This window comes from Pelodiscus sinensis, chromosome 2, assembly GCF_052426305.1.
Source record: "Pelodiscus sinensis isolate ZL-2025 chromosome 2, ASM5242630v1, whole genome shotgun sequence".
In the NCBI taxonomy this organism is placed as follows: domain Eukaryota; kingdom Metazoa; phylum Chordata; order Testudines; family Trionychidae; genus Pelodiscus; species Pelodiscus sinensis.
The window spans coordinates 224,329,385-224,348,146 of record NC_143053.1 but is presented as its reverse complement, the minus strand read 5'-3'; the positions used below and the strand labels follow the sequence as shown (position 1 = coordinate 224,348,146).

Below are 18,762 nucleotides of genomic sequence, written 5' to 3'. Positions count from 1 at the left end.
CCCGTTGCCAGCTTTGTCCACATATTTATTCTGCTGATACCATTATTGGACCTAACCAAGTGAGTTATAAGATCAAGAACACATATTCCTGCGCATCCAGAAATATAATCTATGCTATCATGTGCCGAAAGTGTCCGTCTGCTATGTACATTGGACAAACATCTCAGACACTTCGCCAAAGGATTAATGCCCACAAAACAGATATCAGACAAGATCACAAAGAAAAAACAGTTTCTTGCCATTTCAACCAGAAAGGACACTCTCTCAATGACTTAACCACCTGCATTCTGCTACAAAGAGCTTTTACATCTGCACTTGAAAGGGAATCCTCTGAACTGTCATTCATGTTAAAATTCGACACTCTCCAAAGAGGATTGAACAAACACTTGAACTATCTTACACATTATCAAGATAGATTTCCCAATTATCACCTCTAATACCATTAACTCACAAACATCCCACTCTCCCCACCTCTAATATCGTCAATTCACAGACACTTACCTTCCTTCCTCCCCCCCCCTGCATCCCCCTCCTGTTCTGAAATGTGATTTGTCCTTTTCATATGTGTTCATTTTTTTTAATTGTATCCTTTGGTATATATGGTTGTGACTTTTTTCTTCCACTATTTGATCTGAGGAAGTGGGTCTGGCCCACGAAAGCTCATCATCTAATAAACCATCTTGTTAGTCTTTAAAGTGCTACATTGTCCTGCATTTTGCTTCACGTAAATTATTACAACATTGATTAAGACAATTATACCCCCCAACAATCAGGGAAAAATGGGTTAAGTAGAAAATCTGACTATGAAGCTCAGTGTGTGTGTTTTAAGTCCTTCTTAGAAGAGACAGTGTTCCTTGACTTAAAAGCCGACTCTCCATGCACACCGGCTCCTGCACACCCTCCCCCCACACACTGCTGCCTCTGATACAGAGGCAGCAGCACAGAGGGAAAAGGCAGGACATGTGACTCCCCCTGTGTAATGTGTAACCATTGAAATCTTCAGCAGTTACATGTTTACCTTAATAAATACATTTTAACACCCCTAGTTAAAACCCTGCTGGTAAAGTGAGTTTCTGCTAATTAGTTCCATGAGTGAAGTGCTCTGGGTAGTAACTCATGTACTTATGGAGCCAGAGTGACAAAGCACATTTTCATGTCTCAGTGGGTTATTGCACTGTCTGCTCCATTTAATGTATAACTGAAGTAAAATATAAGTTGAACCTCTCTAATCCAACACTTTTGGGACCTGACCAATGTTGAACCAGAGAATTTGCTGAACCATGAGAGGTCAATATTATCATTACCACACTTCCACAGCTTACTGGTCTCTTAGAGGACATTCAAGGCTAAATTAGAGCTAGATAACTGCACAGAACACTGAGAACTAGGACTGGTGGCTGTAAACACACTTCAGGTGACTGAGGAAAACCTGTCAACCCCCATGGTAAGTGGACATACAGCTAACTAAAATTGTGCTGGGCCAGAGAATGCTGGACTAGAGAGGTTCAACCTGTATTAGAAAATTCAGATACAACAAATACAGATAACCAAGCCAATTTCCAACAAAGCCTATGAGGAAGAAATCATGTGTGTCTTGGAAAAATATATAGCTTAAGCTTTCAGGGAAAAAAAAGTCACAAAATGGGCGAGGGTTACCAACTGATGGATCTAATTATAGCAAAAACAAAATGTACAAGTAAAGAGCTAATTTTCCCATTGTGCTTCATGGGAGTCCACCTGTTAGGCAACTGGATTCTAAACAGCAGTGGCACAAGAAAACTCACCAGAGAAACATATATACAGGGTAGATGCCCTATATCCCAGATATTGCTACACTGAAAATACTGCTGCCAGAGAGTCCATCAGTTGAAGTTCCTATATCAGTTCCATAATGTTTATTTGTATGGTAGAGATTCCCAAACTGCAGTCAGGTACATCTTTTCTAAAATGATAGATTATCTTAAACCCTATTTGAGTGTGATCTGACTGGATGAGGAATGGGAATGTCTTCTGTCTTATAAGATTAGCTGATGGAAAATAAAAACCTGTCTATTTATTTGGTTCCTGTAATCCTTTCTTCTGCATGGGATCTGCAAACCAATCAAGTGTTCTTTTTACTTGAAAGATATTAAGGTGAATTCTTGAGTCCTCATTATACTGACTTTCATAGTTTTTCCTTAGAAGAAAATAAATCTGGACAAGATGCAGATTTTAAGAAGTGTTTGATGCAGTACCTGACTACCCTTTTTAGCTTAGTTTGAATAGATTTAGAAGAAGAGGAGCTACAGTCCCTATTCAATTTCCCTTCTACTTCTGATATATAGGATATGGTTGCTTCTTCTTCCATAGAAACATTGAGCAGCCTACTCAAGTGAACATTACTTTTCTGGAGGAATTTATCAAGACCATTGTGATATACATTGTTCTATAAGTTATGACACGTTTTGCACCTTCTTCTGAAGTAGTTACAGGTCGTCCTTGCTATAAGTTCAAGATATCATAGAATCATAGAATACTAGGACTGGAAAGGATCTCGAGAGGTCATCGAGTCCAGTCCCCTTCCCACATGGCAGGACCAAATGCTGTCTAAACCATCCCTGATAGACATTTATCTAACCTACTCTTAAATATCTCCAGAGATAGGGATTCCACAACCTCCCTGGGCAATTTATTCCAGTGTTTGACTGCCCTGACAGTTAGGAACTTTTTCCTAATGTCCAACCTAAACCTCCCTTGCTGCAGTTTAAGCCCATTGCTTCTTGTTCTATCCTCAGAGGCCAAGATGAACAAGTTTTCTCCCTCCTCCTTATGACACCCTTTTAGATATCTGAAAATGGCTATCATGTCCCCCATCAGTCTTCTCTTTTTCTAAACGAAACAAACCCAATTCTTTCAGCCTTCCTTAATAGGTCATGTTCGCTAGATCTTTAATCATTCTTGTTGCTCTTCTCTGGACCCTCTCCAATTTCTCCACATCTTTCTTGAAATGCGGTGCCCAGAACTGGACACAATACTCCAACTGAGGCCTAACCAGCACAGAGTAGAGCGGAAGAATGACTTCTCGTGTCTTGCTCACAACACACCTGTTAATGCATCCCAGAATCATGTTTGCTTTCTTTGCAACAGCATCACACTGCTGACTCATATTCAGCTTGTGGTCCACTATAATCCCTAGATCCCTTTCTGCCGTATTCTTTCCTAGACAGTTGCTTCCCATTCTCTGTGTGAAATGGATTGTTCCTTCCTAAGTGGAGCACTTTACATTTGTCTTTATTAAACTTCATCCTGTTTACCTCAGACCTTTTCTCCTATTTGTCCAGATCATTTTGAATTATGACCCTATCCTCCAGATTAGTCACAACCCCTCCCAGCTTGGTATCATCTGCAAACTTAATAAGCGTACTTTCTATGCCAATATCTAAATCGTTGATGAAGATATTGAACAGAGCCGGTCCCAAAACAGAGCCCTGCGGAACCCCACTTGTTATACCTTTCCAGCAGGATTGTGAACCATTAATAACTACTATCTGAGTACGATTATCCAGCCAGTTATGCACCCACCTTATAGTAGCCCCATCTAAGTTGTATTTGCCTAGTTTATTGATAAGAATATCATGCGAGACCGTATCAAACGCCTTACTAAAGTCTAGGTATACCACATCCACCGCTTCTCCCTTATCCACAAGACTCGTTATCCTATCAAAGAAAGCTATCAGATTGGTTTGACAGGATTTATTCTTTACAAATCCATGCTGGCTGTTCCCTATCATCTTGCTACCTTCCAAGAGTTTACAGGTGATTTCCTTAATTACTTGCTCCATTATCTTTCCTGGCACAGAAGTTAAACTAACTGGTCTGTAGTTTCCTGGGTTGTTCTTATTTCCCTTTTTATATATGGGCACTATATTTGCCCTTTTCCAGTCTTCTGGAATGTCTCCTGTCTCCCATGATTTTCCAAAGATGATAGCTAGAGGCTCAGATACCTCCTCTATCAGCTCCTTGAGTATTCTAGGATGTATTTCATCAGGCCCTGGTGACTTGCAGGCATCTAACATTTCTAAGTGATTTTTAACTTGTTCTTTTTTTCTTTTATGTTCTAAACCTCCCCCCTTCCCACTTGCATTCACTATGTTAGGCATTCCTTCAGACTGCTTGGTGAAGACCAAAACAAAGAAATCATTAAGCATCGCTGCCATTTCCAAGTTTCCTGTTACTGTTTCTCCCTCCTCACTGACCGGTGGGCCTAACCTGTCCTTGGTCTTCCTCTTGCTTCTAATGTATTTATAAAAAGTCTTCTTGTTTCCCTTTATTCCCGTAGCTAGTTTGAGCTCATTTTGTGCCTTTGCCTTTCTAATCTTGCTCCTGCATTCCTGTGTTGTTTGCCTATATGTTCCAAAAAACGTGAACTTATAGCAAAACAACTTAAAGTGGGAAATGCATTAGTTCCTACAGGCATCAACGACTTTAGTGCAGAATGGATGTATACCCGAGCGACTTATAGCGGGGACACCCTGTACTCCAGATGACATTTTGCAAAATAACTAGTAAAAAACCCCAAACCCACTATGAAATGTTTCAGCAGATCAGAATTGACAGAGGGCAAAGTAGCGTCATACCACACTGATGCTAATAATTGAAGTTCTTGATTACTCAATTTATCTGTTTTTCTTCTCCTTTAGTACATTGTGGTACACACTACATAATACATCTGTAAGAGTAAGCGTCAGGGTTTTTTTTTTTTTTGCTTGCTTTTTAAATCCTTGTGCAATTGGGTTGTACTAAATCTATGATGATTTTATGCTGGAAAGGCTGGCTGTGGATTGCAGTATTTATACTGGAAAGTGTTTTCTTACTAGAGCACAAGGTAAGTGCATGTTTTTGTGGTTAAACTGTGGGAAAACATTTATGATCATTTTAGTGATGTAAACAGTGTTAGGGTAAATTCAGGCTATATTTTATGGTAGTACCTCTAGTTTGTTTTTTACTAGAGTAAAAATAAGAGCAACATAAATGATAGCTGTCCCACCTTCTCAGAAGTGGCTGGCGTGTCCCTCTCTGCTGCCTTGGGGTGGGATCAGGGGGCCTCTGCACTGCCCCTACCCCAAGTGATGGCTCTGGGAGCAACAGCCAACGGGAGTTGTGGGGGCAATGCCTTCAAGCAGGGGCAGCGTGCAGAGCCACCAAGCTCCCTTACCTAGGGGTTGCAGAAAGGCTGCTTTGGAGAGTGATGTGGGGACAGGGCAAGCTGGAAGCTTTCCTTGGCCCCACTGCACTGTTGATCAGCCCCATTAGGTAAACGCCTGGCCAGAGCCTGCACCCTCACCCTCTCCTGCACCCAACCCGCGCTTGAGCCCTGAATTTCCTTCCACATCTAAACTCTCTTCCAGAGTCCGTACCACTTCTGCACCCCAATCCTGTCCCCTAGCCCCGAGCCCCTGCTTCACCAAAATTCCCTTCCAGAGCCAGTACCCCATCCTCCATCCAAAACCCTTCTCCAGGCTCAGCCCAGAGCCCCCTCCCACACTGCAAACCCTTTATCCCCAGTCAAATGAAAATAAGTGAAGGTTTGGGAGAGCAAGTCATGGAGGAAGTCATGGTTGTGGGCCTTGCAGAGGGGGTGGAGGAAGAAGGTGAGGCACGGGTGGGTACATGTGTATAGACAGGCACCAGGGAAACTAACACTCCTACCCCCTGCATTTTAAACTATGTAGTCTTAGTTTTCCTTAACAAATCTCTTTCGGGACTGTATTTCAGTGAGCTTATTGCCAAAAGAGTTGCTTCTCTGTCACTTTGTTGGATGACATATTATCTAGCAGAGCCCTGTGTTTTTGGTGGACGGCCGGCATCTGATAGTGTCTGCTTAGTGCCTTCTGTCCCCTGGAGACTGCCACACCGAATCGTTCTATATTGTATTATAGCTGTGGTGGTGTGTTGTGGCATGATTTCCCTTCCACTCCCTTAGAAATTGTAATTTTGGCATTTCTTTCCTCAATATGATTAGTTATGAAACCCTCAATTCTCTAGATGTGTAGCTAATGGAAGTCTGCTGAAAGGTCCAGCATATTTGAATAAACTGGGGGCTGGAGGGAGGAGGAGGCCTATAAAAAATATAGCTGATCCTGCTCTTTCAGAAATAAAAACTTAGACTATGGTAAGGAAAAAGCTGATCTTGCTATGGAGAAAACATTGCAGGAAAATTACAATTAAGATGTAATTACTGTTGCATCAGTACTCTGAATATCCATTATTTGTAGTGTTAATCTTTTAAGTAATCTAAAAATCCAAGCAGTTCAGAATTTGTAATTTTTGACCAGTTGACTTTCAGTGGAAAAATAGCAGCTTAGCCCATGCTGAAGTTTTGCAAAATGTAGCAATTACTTTTATGCTTATTAAAGTCTCCTCCATTCTCCCTTAATTATTCTGACATCTTTCCTTTCCAAATATATTGAATTTGGGGGAGGAACAAGGAAATTTTAAGTGCAGAGCCTTTTATTTATAATGCAGAGATATTTGCGTTTTTCAACATTTCACCTTGGTATCAACACCAGAAGTCCACAACTCATCGCTGTACTGCATTTGTGTTGTCTATAACAAGTGCTCTGTATGCCAGAGAAGCGAATTGCCACATCATGTAGCAATTACTATAGTTGCCCAGAAAGACATTTATTATGCCTGACATTTGCAGAAGTGACCAGTTGTTGTGAGTGCTTGACCTCACCATTGTAGCAAAAATTGTCCAATTGTTGTTGTTGGAGATTTTGGGGCCCAATTTTTAGAGATGCGGTATGTACCTACAGCTCCTAAAGAAGTCAATGGGAAGTGTGGCGGCACAACAACTCAGGAAATCAGGCCTTATGGGTGTCAATTTGGGTGCCCACAATGACTGTCACTCTCAAAATGTAGGAGCTTATTTATTAAAACAGCAAGATAAGTCATTTGAAATCTTTGTCTATCATTAATGCATAAGTGCCTTCTGTCTGTGGGTTACAGTAGGTTGAGAGTTGTCTGTTTTTCTCAAATATTAAAAAACTCTAAACCTCCTTATACTTTTTGCTCAGGCACAAATGTTCTGTTTGTTTTCATGTCTTTTTCTAATGAAGTGCTCTTGTTCCAAACAACAAATGGGAGGCATATATTAGCCACAATTACATTTTGGTATTTTGGGAAGTTTACATTCAAACACTACACATTCCTTATGTTTTCTATGTGGATATCGGCTCCAAGAACACATAGAAATCTACTACCATAGACCTGTGAGATGAAGCCTGGATGTGGACTTCACTGCAGTGGAATCTCTTTGTGGGATGCAGTATGAAGTTGTGATGTGATGTGGTAGCATTAGGAAAATAAAATCACATTTAGAATGATTGTCGATCCAGCTAGCTTTTTTACTTTGAACCTTACAATACATTCGTACAGAGCAGCAGGTGAAATAACTTCTTCTAGTAGTAAGGCAGCTTCCATTCCAATAGATCTATGCTCAGAGCAGCTGGGGCGCTGCCGGGTAGGTCCCCACAGCGCCGCACCTCAGCACTGCGGGGATCAACCCAGCAGCACCCCAGCTGCTCTACCCCAGGTGTCCCCAAGTTAGCCGCTGCTGAAACTGATCAGCGGCTGATTCCAGGAAGACCGGGGGAGGGGCAGCTAGTTTCCCCTCCCCCCCCCCCCCCAGCAGACCAGGGAGATGCGGGTGGCGGGACCGCCGAGACGCGCCGCGGTCCCGCCCGCGAGCTCCGCGGCTTTGCTCCGCGTCTCCCTGGTCTGCTGGGGGAGACGTAAGTCAGATCCGCGTAACTCGGGGACTGCCTGTATATGTATGATCATGGTATATTATCTTCTGTAGAGTGTTGATATGTGTGTATGTATGAATATTACTTTAGCTGATATGAGGCCGGAAGCATTTTAAGAGTATTGAAAGGAACATTTTAGATTTCATCCTTACAGAAAGGAACCTTTTCAGTTAGGAGCATGAAAAATAACATATATTACATTCTAAAATTACATTTAATAAAGCATTTGTGAATTATCCAAACTCTCTGTATTAGAAAAGTAAGGGTATATGTGCCTTTTCTGTACAAACTTTATTTAGACTGAGTGAAGAAGTTTTATGACAGCTGATTTGGGGTCTGAGATATCTTAAAAGCTAGAACTGAATGGTTTCCCCATAATATTAGGATTCATGTCACCCTTTTGAGCCAGCTAATTTCATTAAATTATTTACCTTGCATAGTTACTGAATTACAGTGCTTTAATTAAATGTGTCTTAGACATTTAGGCATTGTTTACTTATACTTTATCTGTAAGAAAGCACTAGCTCGGTTAGCAAGGCCATCTGTAATGTCTTCTAGGTCACTCATATGGAATTTTTCTGATAAAGACTTTCAAGTGTTGTCTAAATAAGGAAGAAGCCTTGGTAAGGTTAAACTTAGTGAAGGACACAAGAGGAGCCTACATCATAGAAAAGTAGTAGAACATAAACAGTTTGCTGTAGCAGTGGCCTTTTACATTTTTAACTATATTTTTTAAATATTAAAAAAGAATGCCTCTCATTCAGGATTTCAAGGAGGATGAAAGTGAAGAGGAGGAAGAAGAAGAAAAGGTGGTGGCAGTGATAACTGAAAAGGAGCTTCTTTTTTCACTGTTTTAGGTTAGTGATATTGAAATGCTTTCTTTTTTTTTTTTTTGATAGGTGTTCCTTAAGCCTGTTATTGAGGACAGAAACATGGAACTGGCCAGAAGATGCACTGAAATTATAAGTGATGTAAGTGATTGTAACCATTTGTATCCTTTAATTAAATTCCTTTCTTTAAAAGTTTTTTTGTATTATTCTTATTTCTTCGTATTTGTAAAATGTAGCTGGAGGTGCCCATCCTAAATTCTGAGCGCCTGCATGATAGAGTAAAACATACAATAATAATATAAAGGTGCTATCAAAGAATATATGTATGAGGAAACTCCATTAAAGAGTGATAGTATCTCCTAAAGGCACTCAGTTAACAAATGCCAAATGAGTTATTAAAGGAATCTAATGTATGTCTTTATTTGGCACACATACATTGGATCAGATCCTTAGTGGTCATAATTTTGAGGAGTTCTATTTTACATCCGTTTTATTTGTCAGCTGAGGACCTGGTCCTCTGAGTGAATTATGAAAGTGGAGGTTTGGGTTTGTATTTATTGTGGAAACTTGAGTCCCAGGAGGAACTTTGCAAATGTGCAGTAATTGAGGTTCTGTTTGTGATGGGATTGCTTTCCTTCGTGGATTAAGTATATATAGTTACTAACAGCAAGATAAACCATTATATGAGAGATGGTGATTTGCCTTTAATGATCTTTCTAACCAGCTCTAGGCTGGGATGTTTTGGCTCTTGAGTAGCAGGACTACAAATTGGGGGCTGGTTCACCTTGTATTATAACATGATGTATAAACATTTTGTGACACTATTATCCAAGGTGAATAAGTATGTTGACTTTGTGAGATTAATACATGCAGAAACTAGACTACAGAGGATGCAGAAAATTCATTACTGGAGGATGTTTATTCAGGAAGAATAGATGGCCACTAGAAAAATGATTAATCTGGAATGGAGTTATCATGCTGGGTAGAGAATGAAGCTTGAAAGGGTCAAAACTTTTTTTCTGCCTGAATGTTGTGTGGGAATACGTTAATTTTGGTGTGGGCTGGGTATTAGATACAGCCTTAAGAGAGGCCAGTAAGATGATTACTCAGTAACATCAAATTATCTTAAGAAGTTATACAAGTTATATTAATATTTTTATCAAAGGTACTAATGGTTATCCATGTGTTTTTATTGGAAAGGTACTGAGTTTAATACAATACAAGCCTGTCAAGTCAGATAAAAGCCACAGTGAAAATGAAGCATTAAGTTGACCTGAAAGCCATTTATTCTTTCAATACTACTCATTTCTAGACGTAATTGATTGCTGTCACAAAGTCAAAAAATACCCTGAACAGTGCTGATAAACTCTTTCTTTAAATTAGGAATTATTATTGAAAAGTGTATCGGTGGTTGTGGTGGCTGCTGCTATTGTTCAGTAGATAAATATTATGAATATAACTTTCTTTCATTTTTTTTGTGTAGGTTTGGAGGCTAAAATGAATAAATAAGTTAAAATGAGCTTCAAACTCAGTAATGGTTCAGAGAGGCAGCTTTTGGTGAAAGTGTGTGTTAGATTTTCACTGAGATATGTGAAGCTTTCAAAGGATAATGATTCCTAATCCTGCATGATATTATTATAAGAAGTTGTAATGGTCCAGAGCCAATATAATATGAAAGGGAATTCTTTTTAATATACTAAAATGGAACCCACATTTTGAGCCTGATCCATTACTCACTAAAATCATTGGATTTGTTTTTATTGGGTATAGTGGGTATTAGAGCAGGTTCAAAGTAAATTTTTTTAATCCTTCCAAACCTTCACCCTAATTGAATTTTCACTATCACTAGAAAAGCCCTACAGTTCTCAGGGAGGAAATTCCCCCTCTATAACTTCTTTATTCTAGGAATGGTGCCAGAATCTCTTAACTCTTTTTAGTTACAAGAAGACGCACACAGCTATGAAGCTGCTGGCAGTTTCTAGGGGAATTGTCTTCACTTGCTTCTGCCAGCAGCTGCACCAAGTTTGGGAACAGAGCACAGTGAATATTCCAGTTTGCTTTTGGATCCAACCATGTTTATAGCTCTTTTTTATAAACATTTTACACAACTATTTAGGGAGGAGCTATTATTCACGCAAATATGGAGATGGATTAGTGTATTTACTTGGTAATGAACAAAATTTACCTGAAAACCTCTCTCTCTCTATACACATACACCCATGTGAACACACACGCACACAGAGGCTTTCAGACCCAATTTGCTCATTGCCAAGTGGAAAATGTGGAAGGGAAAGGGACTTGCAATGAAGGTAATACGGGAAAGTCCAACAGAAATAGGTTTTAATGACTTTGTGTGGCTTGCAGTTTTACCCTAAAATGACATTGTGATAGCTGGAGCACATGACCTTATGACTACAAGCCTGGGTTATTTTCTTTCCTTCCTTGCGAGGCTGTCAACACATATTCTGTCAAAATGGAATGGCATGATTGCTCATAGCTTGAGATATAATGATGGTGGTATTCTCATCTTTCATGCTTTAGTATCTGACTTGAAATTGGCACTATTATTGTTAAAGCCCTTTATGGCATGTAAGCCTCTGGTCTTGTTCAGGGAGGTATCTGTTCTCACATGCCACTGTTCCAACAATTCTTCCATTGCAGTCAGCCGATGTTCACACTTTGTGATGATCCCTATGTTGCTTCCCTCTCAGATACATCCAATTTAATTTCTTTTAATTAAATAACAGTTTTAAAGATGCCTTTAATTTTCACTTATGTTGGACTTTTGCGTGACTTTCCTTTCTAGCCCCTTTGCTTTCAACATTTACATTGGATGCCTTAATTTGTTTTTATTGTTCTTTTTTAAAAGGGGATATGGGTGCTGTTGTGGGGGAGGTAGGAAGCTGAATACAAATAAAGTTGTTAAGCAAATAATCTTAGTCCTTTTATAGAAGGAAAATAGCTTGCCTCTTGATTCATCATACTGTATTTCAGATGTGCATGTTGCTAATGTTTCCTTTAGCAAATTCCAATTAAATATAATGCTGCTCACTATCTAATTTGCCACATAATGTAGTCCAAATTGTAGTTCTTTCTGATTCAGCATCTCCTTGCCATTGGTTGGACATTGTGAAGATTAGATCCTGCCAGAACTTTAATTGCCGTTTTTGTGAATTAATAGTGTTTAATGATAGCTAATAAAAATTAATTGAAAATGAATTTGTTGCCGTTCGGATTTCCTTTGTTTTCTTGTCTTTAACTACAAGAGAATTCTAGGTACTACACTGTGGTTCTGAGAATTGTCCGTAAACTGGAGACAAAAATTATTTATTGTTGGTTAAAATGAGAAGAGTAATTATGACTCGGTTAACTGTTGTTTCAAGCTGTTTTTCTCTGTATTGGATATTGAATGTGAATGCATGATAAATTATGTCTTAATTAAATCCTTATTGAATATAATTTCTCTAATGTTTCAGAGTTTGATTTTCATTTTAAGATTCATATCCAATTTGAACAAATTGTTCAGAATATCATTTGTTGCTGTTAAAAGCTAATAATAGCCGGTGTGTACCATTGTTCCTGTGCCAGATTCTGCCCTCAATTACACATGTGCAAATGTATTGAGCGTATCCATATAACTTCTGTAGGGCTGCATAGTGACTGAATTTGAACTAACAGAGTTTGGTCCTTTGACTCTTCTTTTGCAATTGTATCCCACTCAGTACACCTACTCAATGTAGCTTTCTGTTTCCCATCTAGTGGGATCTGCAGTACATAAGTGTTCAAGAGGCAGCTACTGCCTTTCAGTTAACAGATGAGTCTTTTAGCTCAGTTGCTGAGACATACGTTTTTGATTCAGAAGTCCTGGTTTGACTGCTTCTGCTGCTGATCCACCCATGAGCATTGTGAGACAAATAGTGGCCCCTATCAGGTGTTAAGCTGAAATTATTTCTGCAGGTTGGAATAAGATTCCATTATAGGATTCTGTGTGTAGTTCATTCCTACTAATTGTAGCAGTCTGTATTTCTGTAGTGACTGAGCCATGCATAAAGGTTAATGAGCCTAATCTAGCCTTGCCTAGGAAATTCAGATCTTTTAACTCAGGCAGTAGAGGCTTATGCTTTTAGAGTCAAAGGTACCGGGTTTAACCCCTGCTGTCACGGCCTTCTGAGAGGCATCACATTATGTTGGAATTTCAAATACTGGTTTCTAGACACATTTACTGGTTTTAGGGACACATTTTCAAAGCTGGACATAGACATGCCTGCTTGCAATTCATTGAAGGCACAAATACCAGATGTGTTTGTACAAATGGCTACATAGGCTCCTAATTGGCACTGTGAACATGCAAATACTCTATGCACATGCAGCATATATTTGTTCACATAATTTTCAGTACATAGCTATATATGTGCAAAACTGTATGTGCCTAAATATGAAAAATTGGCATTTAAATTTCAGATTGCTTCCATTTAAAATAAATATCAAGTACAACATTAATTCATTAAGGACCCAATCCAACTCCCATTGAATTCAAGTTAAAGACTCACATTAACTCCAATGGAAATTGGCTCAAGCCTTAAATTATGAGGTTTAAAGGTCATGTTCTCCCAGAAGAGGCTGATTTATCCAAAAGGGGCCTTAAAGTTCACTATCTCTCTGTCAACAGCTGAACAAAATAATTTGCAGTTACTTTGGAAAGAAAAATGTATATTTACCTTTTTTACCTAAGTGCTGGCTACATATGCAGCCTAATTTAAAAAGTTTAAGTATATTTTTATCATGACTCAAATAAATTCACAGGAACAATAACTGTAATTTTTACTGATGGATTAGAGCTCTGTAGTAAGATGATTTCCTGTTGATCTGAACACAGAGAAACTGTTTTATTTTACATAGTATATCATGCATAAACCCATAGCTTATACTAGTAGGCAGTTTAGGATTCTTGATGTTTAGGATTCTGAAAGTTGTGTGTGTGTGTGTGTGTGTGTGTGTGTGTGTGTGTATGTATGTAGTGGAGACAGAAAAACTATTACTTTTTAATGTGTTTAATGTGTTTTTTCTGTATGGTCCCTGCCTGACTACACATGAGACTGTTACAGGCGTGGCTCAAGAGGGTATACAAACCACACACACACACACACACACCATCTAAACAGATCTTCCCAGTTACATTCATACCATCTAAACAGATAGCTTTCGATGCCAAACAAAGTAAACTCCACTCTCACATGGTGGACACTGCACCACAATCTGTGCAGCGGGATACCCTTCCAGCAACCACCTGCAACACTAACAATCACTACAGATGCCTCCTTAATAGGGTGGGAAGCTCACCTGGGCAAACATTTCGTACAAGCTAAATGGCACCGGGACGAGGCCAACAAACACACAAATCTCCTCAAACTCAGGGCAGAACTCAATGCTTGCATTCACCTTCAGGCTATAATTCAGAACAAAATGGAACAAATTGTAACAGACGACACCATGACGATATATTACATCAGTCTACAAGGGGGAGCATGATCTTATCAATTATGTCTGGAAGCAATGAAACTGGCAGTGGTGCATACCGAGAAACATGACACTGATAGTCACCTACCTTCCAGGCAAGGACAACGTCCTGGCAGACAGTCTCAGCAGAAACTTCTCTCAGAATCATGAGTGGGAGATCAACCCTACAATTCTTTGCCATCTATTTTAGAAAGAGTGCTCCCCCGTGGTAGATCTATTTGCCACCTACAAAAACAAGATGTGCCTGTATTATTGTTCAAGAGCAGGCATAGGCCCCCGATCTTTGGGTGACACATTTAGCATAAAGTGGGAAGCACCCCTCCTATTTGCTTTTCCACTGCTCCAACTGATTCAATGAACAATCCTGAAATCAGACAGGACAAAGCAAAGGTCATATTGGTAGCCCCAAGATGGCCCAGACAGACTTGGTACCCTTACCTACAGCAGATGAGCCCTCAACCACCACATGCGTTTTCACCAGTCTGGTCCCTGTTTACACAGCAAAATGGACAGAGACACTACACAGATGTGCACACACGCATGGATGGTGATTGGCTGATGCCTTCAGAGGGTCACTGTCCCAATGAATTACAACAGAGCCTCGTGAACTCATGCAGGCATGCAACTAGAAAAACATACAATCAGAAATGGCACTGCTTCGAAGTATGGTGCTTAGAGCATAACTTCACATCAACAGGGACAGGAGTTTTAGATATACTTACTTATCTGTTAGACCTGAATAGTGTTTTACATAAGAACATAAAAATGGCCATACTGGGTCAGACCAAAGGTCAATCTAGCTCAGTAGCCTGTCTGCCGACAGTGGCCGGCACCAGGTGCCCCAGAAGCGGTGGACCGAAGACAATGATCAAGAGATTCGTCTTCTGCCATCCTTCTCCAGCCTCTGACAAACAGAGGCCAGGGACACCATTTCTATCCCCTGGCTAATAGCCTTTTATGGACCTAACCTCCATGAAATTATCTAGCTTCTCTTTAAACTCTGTTATAGTCCTAGCCTTCACAGCCTCCTCTGGCAAGGAGTTCCACAGGTTGACCTTGTGCTGTGTGAAGAAGAACTTTCTTTTGTTTGTTTTAAACCTGCTACCCATTAACTTCATTTGGTGTCCTCTAGTTCTTCTATTATGGGAACTAATAAATAACTTTTCTTTATTCACCCTTTCCACACCACTCATGATTTTATATATCTCTATCATATCCCTCCTTAGTCTCTTCTTTTCTAAACTGAAAAGTCCCAGTCACTTTAACCTCCCTTAATATGGGACCCGTTCCAAACCCCTAATCATTTTAGTTGCCCTTTTCTGAACCCTTTCTAAGGCCAAAATATCTTTTTTGAGGTGAGGAGACCACGTCTGTACACAGTATTCAAGACGTGGGCGTACCATAGTTTTATACAGGGGCAGTAAGATATTCTGTGTCTTATTTTCTATTCCTTTCTTAATAATTCCTAACATCCTTTTTGCCTTTTTGACCGCCGCTGCACACTGTGTGGAAGTTTTCAGAGAACTATCCACGATAACTCCAAGATATCTTTCCTGATTTGTCGTAGCCAAATTAGCCCCCATCATACTGTACGTATAGTTGGGGTTATTTTTTCCAACGTGCATTACTTTACACTTATCCACATTAAATTTCATTTGCTATTTTGTTGCCCAATCACTCAGTTTAGTGAGATCTTTTTGAAGTTCTTCACAGTCGGCTTCTGTCTTGACTATCTTAAACAGTTTAGTATCATCCGCAAACTTTACCACCTCACTGCTTACCCCTTTCTCCAGATCATTTATGAATAAGTCAAACAGGATTGGTCCCAGGACTGACTCTTGGGGGACACCATTAGTTACCCCTCTCCATTCTGAAAACTTACCATTTATTCCTGCCCTTTGTTTCCTGTCTTTTAACCAATTCTCAGTCCATGAAAGGATCTTTCCTCTTATCCCATGACAATGTAATTTACACAAGAGTCTTTGGTGAGGGACCTTGTTTTGTTTGCAGGATCCTCTTGATCAGTGTTCCCTGAGTGCTTGAACAGCCACCCAGGAGAGATTCAAATGCTGCCCAGCTGATTAGCAGAGCGCTTACAGCCAGCAACATATATTTATACTGGTGGTGCACATTCACATGTGCCTCGGTGCACATAACAAAAATTATTCTGCACAAAGATTAAAATAAGAGGGAACATTGCTCTTGATTGCTGTCAGAGTACTCCAAGTATCCAGATGCATCAGAGCTGTCTGACAGGCCAGACGAGTGGTAGCACCAATTTTCACAAAATGGAACCTGTCAGTAGCGTTCAAAACCCTAGCAACTCACTCTTCCGAACCTCTGGCTTCAATGTTAGCATTGTATATCTCCATCAAGACCTGTTCTCAGTCTGCCAATTATGCCTGCTAGACTAGTGTCATGTCTGGCAGCCTTGCTTGTGCTTTCCATGATGACAAAGTGGTACTGAGAACTCTGCAACTGTTTCTTTCCAAAGTAAACTCTTCTTTCAATGACTTTTGGGACATTATTCTTCCCTCATTCAGTCCTAGGCCACAACATCTGACTGACAAGCACACAGACTAAACCTAAATCTGATTGTACTAAGTGATAGAATCCGCTAGAAGATCTTGTCTCCTTCCATTTAAAGTGTCACGGACTCAGAGCTTCCAAGCTGTTCATTGCTAGATGGAACAGACAATGAATGCATTGTGCAGGCCTACAAAGTCCATTCCAGAGGGAACAGGAATACTCCACAACATCTATAGAAGCTTTGTGGGCCAAATGAGCATATAATTTCACCACCAAAATATGCAGATTAGACACATGGGCATCGGCTAACACCTTTATCAAATGCTTTAAAGTGGAATTTCTGTCTTCTGCACAGGCCTTCCTTGGCAGAAAGATGCTGCAGGAAGTGATTCAGTACTAATATTGCCTTTTGAATGGTCTTTATTTCTTTTCTTGCTCATTCTGTTTTACTTTCTCCTTATCCCTCCCTACTTCTGTTTTGTTGCTCAGTCTTTCTGAGATGCAAGAGAGTAGCGGGGGAGTCTGAGCTGTGTCACACTGTCTGGAGTGGCTCACAACTGAGAGTGCCTGCCTCAGGGAAGACTGTCAAATACAGGGTAAACACCCCAAACTGATGGTGTGTTCTGTAATGGCATTTTACCAAGCCAGTGGCAAAAGTGAACTCTTGAATCACTGTAACAGTCTTACCACGGAGTCACAGACAGTCCCTTTCAATGCTCCAGTCTGTCTTTCCACCCAGATAAACTGGATTTAGTAATAAATGGTCACTTGTCTTACACCAAAAATTACAACATGTTCAGGTTTCAATAGAGCAGACATTTACCCCCAATTGTTAGTACCCTAGATCTTACACCACATCTTATACTGTAGTCAATTCTATAATAAATTATCTAAAAGTTTATTAGCTAGGAAAAAGAAACAAGTGTGTTGTTTACAGGTTAAAGCAAGCAAATATATTCACAGAAATGAGTTGCCATCTAAATCCTAAGACTGACACAGTTGTAGTGAGCTGTCAATTCAAAGTGTCTTTCAGGACAGCCCCAAGAAGCAGCCTCTGTGGATCTCTAGTTTCAGTTCAAAGTCTCTGACCCTGTCAGAGTTCAAACTGCCAAAAAGATGGCAAGTTTTCTGTGACTTGACTTTATTTTATTTTTGTCATTTAGCTTCCAAGTCCACAATCTTGCCCATATTTGGTTGTGATAGGGCCATTAACCAATCCTGGATATGCCTTATTTTGATAGCCCGTCTGGATGAGCATAGGATGATTCCCAGACCTGGTTTCACAAGTTCAAAGCAAACATTTTCAAAGTGAAACTTGCATGTTTTCTTAGCATGGAGTACTGACATTGCAAGTGAGATGAAAGCTGCAGCAACTTGCAAACATTTCATGATGTCTACACATTAAATGCATTCTTAAAAGACTATCTCAGATAGTCAAAAGGCTATTTATTTTGAGCAAAACTAATAAACAAGTAAACTGATGTGGTTTCTAGGTATGAGTTTGTTAATTTGTAGCAAATACTTGCAGTCTTGACAAGAACTGGCATCTGGCCTACCTGTGTCATAAGCTGCATCATTGACTATTTCCTAATTGAAAGTTTCCTTTCTTCTAGCAGCCTCTCTTTTAGTTTTGCTTTCCCTAATAATTCATTAGCTAAGGGGTCAGCTTTTTAGTTAGATAATTACTGTGCAAACAGTTGCCTGCTTTACATAGTTAATAAGTTAGCATTTGGTGGTGGTGTTAGCATCTGCACAGGAGTTTTGGCATAACTCATCTGGAAAGAAGTGGAAGAAGGCATGGCCAGCACATGGTGTGCTGCAGTTTTGAACTGCCTTTGGAAATTGCAGAGTGAAGGGGAGCAAACATAACAGAATTGTAGGAGGCACTGCTAACAGAAATTATGGGATAAGAAATTTTTCATTTGCTACTGCTCAGCCCGTGTTGCTTCTGTCAGCAAGTCTTCAGTGCATAAATATAAGTTGCTGCAGTGCAGAATGTGAAAATGAGGTTAGAGAGATAGGAACAGATGATGAATAGAAGAGCTTGCGTCTAAATAATTCAGTTTACATTGAACCATATCAATACCAATATTGAA

At 39.9% G+C, this 18,762-nt stretch overlaps 1 protein-coding gene across 4 annotated transcripts in view; it reads left to right on the top strand.

Annotated features, from left to right (window-relative positions):
• Positions 1-18,762, top strand: part of NEBL (nebulette) — a 418,429-nt gene that overhangs the window by 284,096 nt on the left and 115,571 nt on the right. The window contains exons 1-2 of one of the 4 annotated variants that reach the window (XM_089776727.1): positions 8,323-8,599; positions 8,690-8,761. The exons of 2 other annotated variants lie outside the window; for them this stretch is intronic. In XM_089776727.1, coding sequence (XP_089632853.1) covers positions 8,540-8,599; positions 8,690-8,761 — 132 coding nt within the window. In that variant the 5' untranslated portion in view covers positions 8,323-8,539. Of the gene's footprint in view, positions 1-8,322; positions 8,600-8,689; positions 8,762-18,762 lie in introns of those variants that run through there. One more of the 4 variants, XM_089776728.1, reaches the window with a different exon arrangement.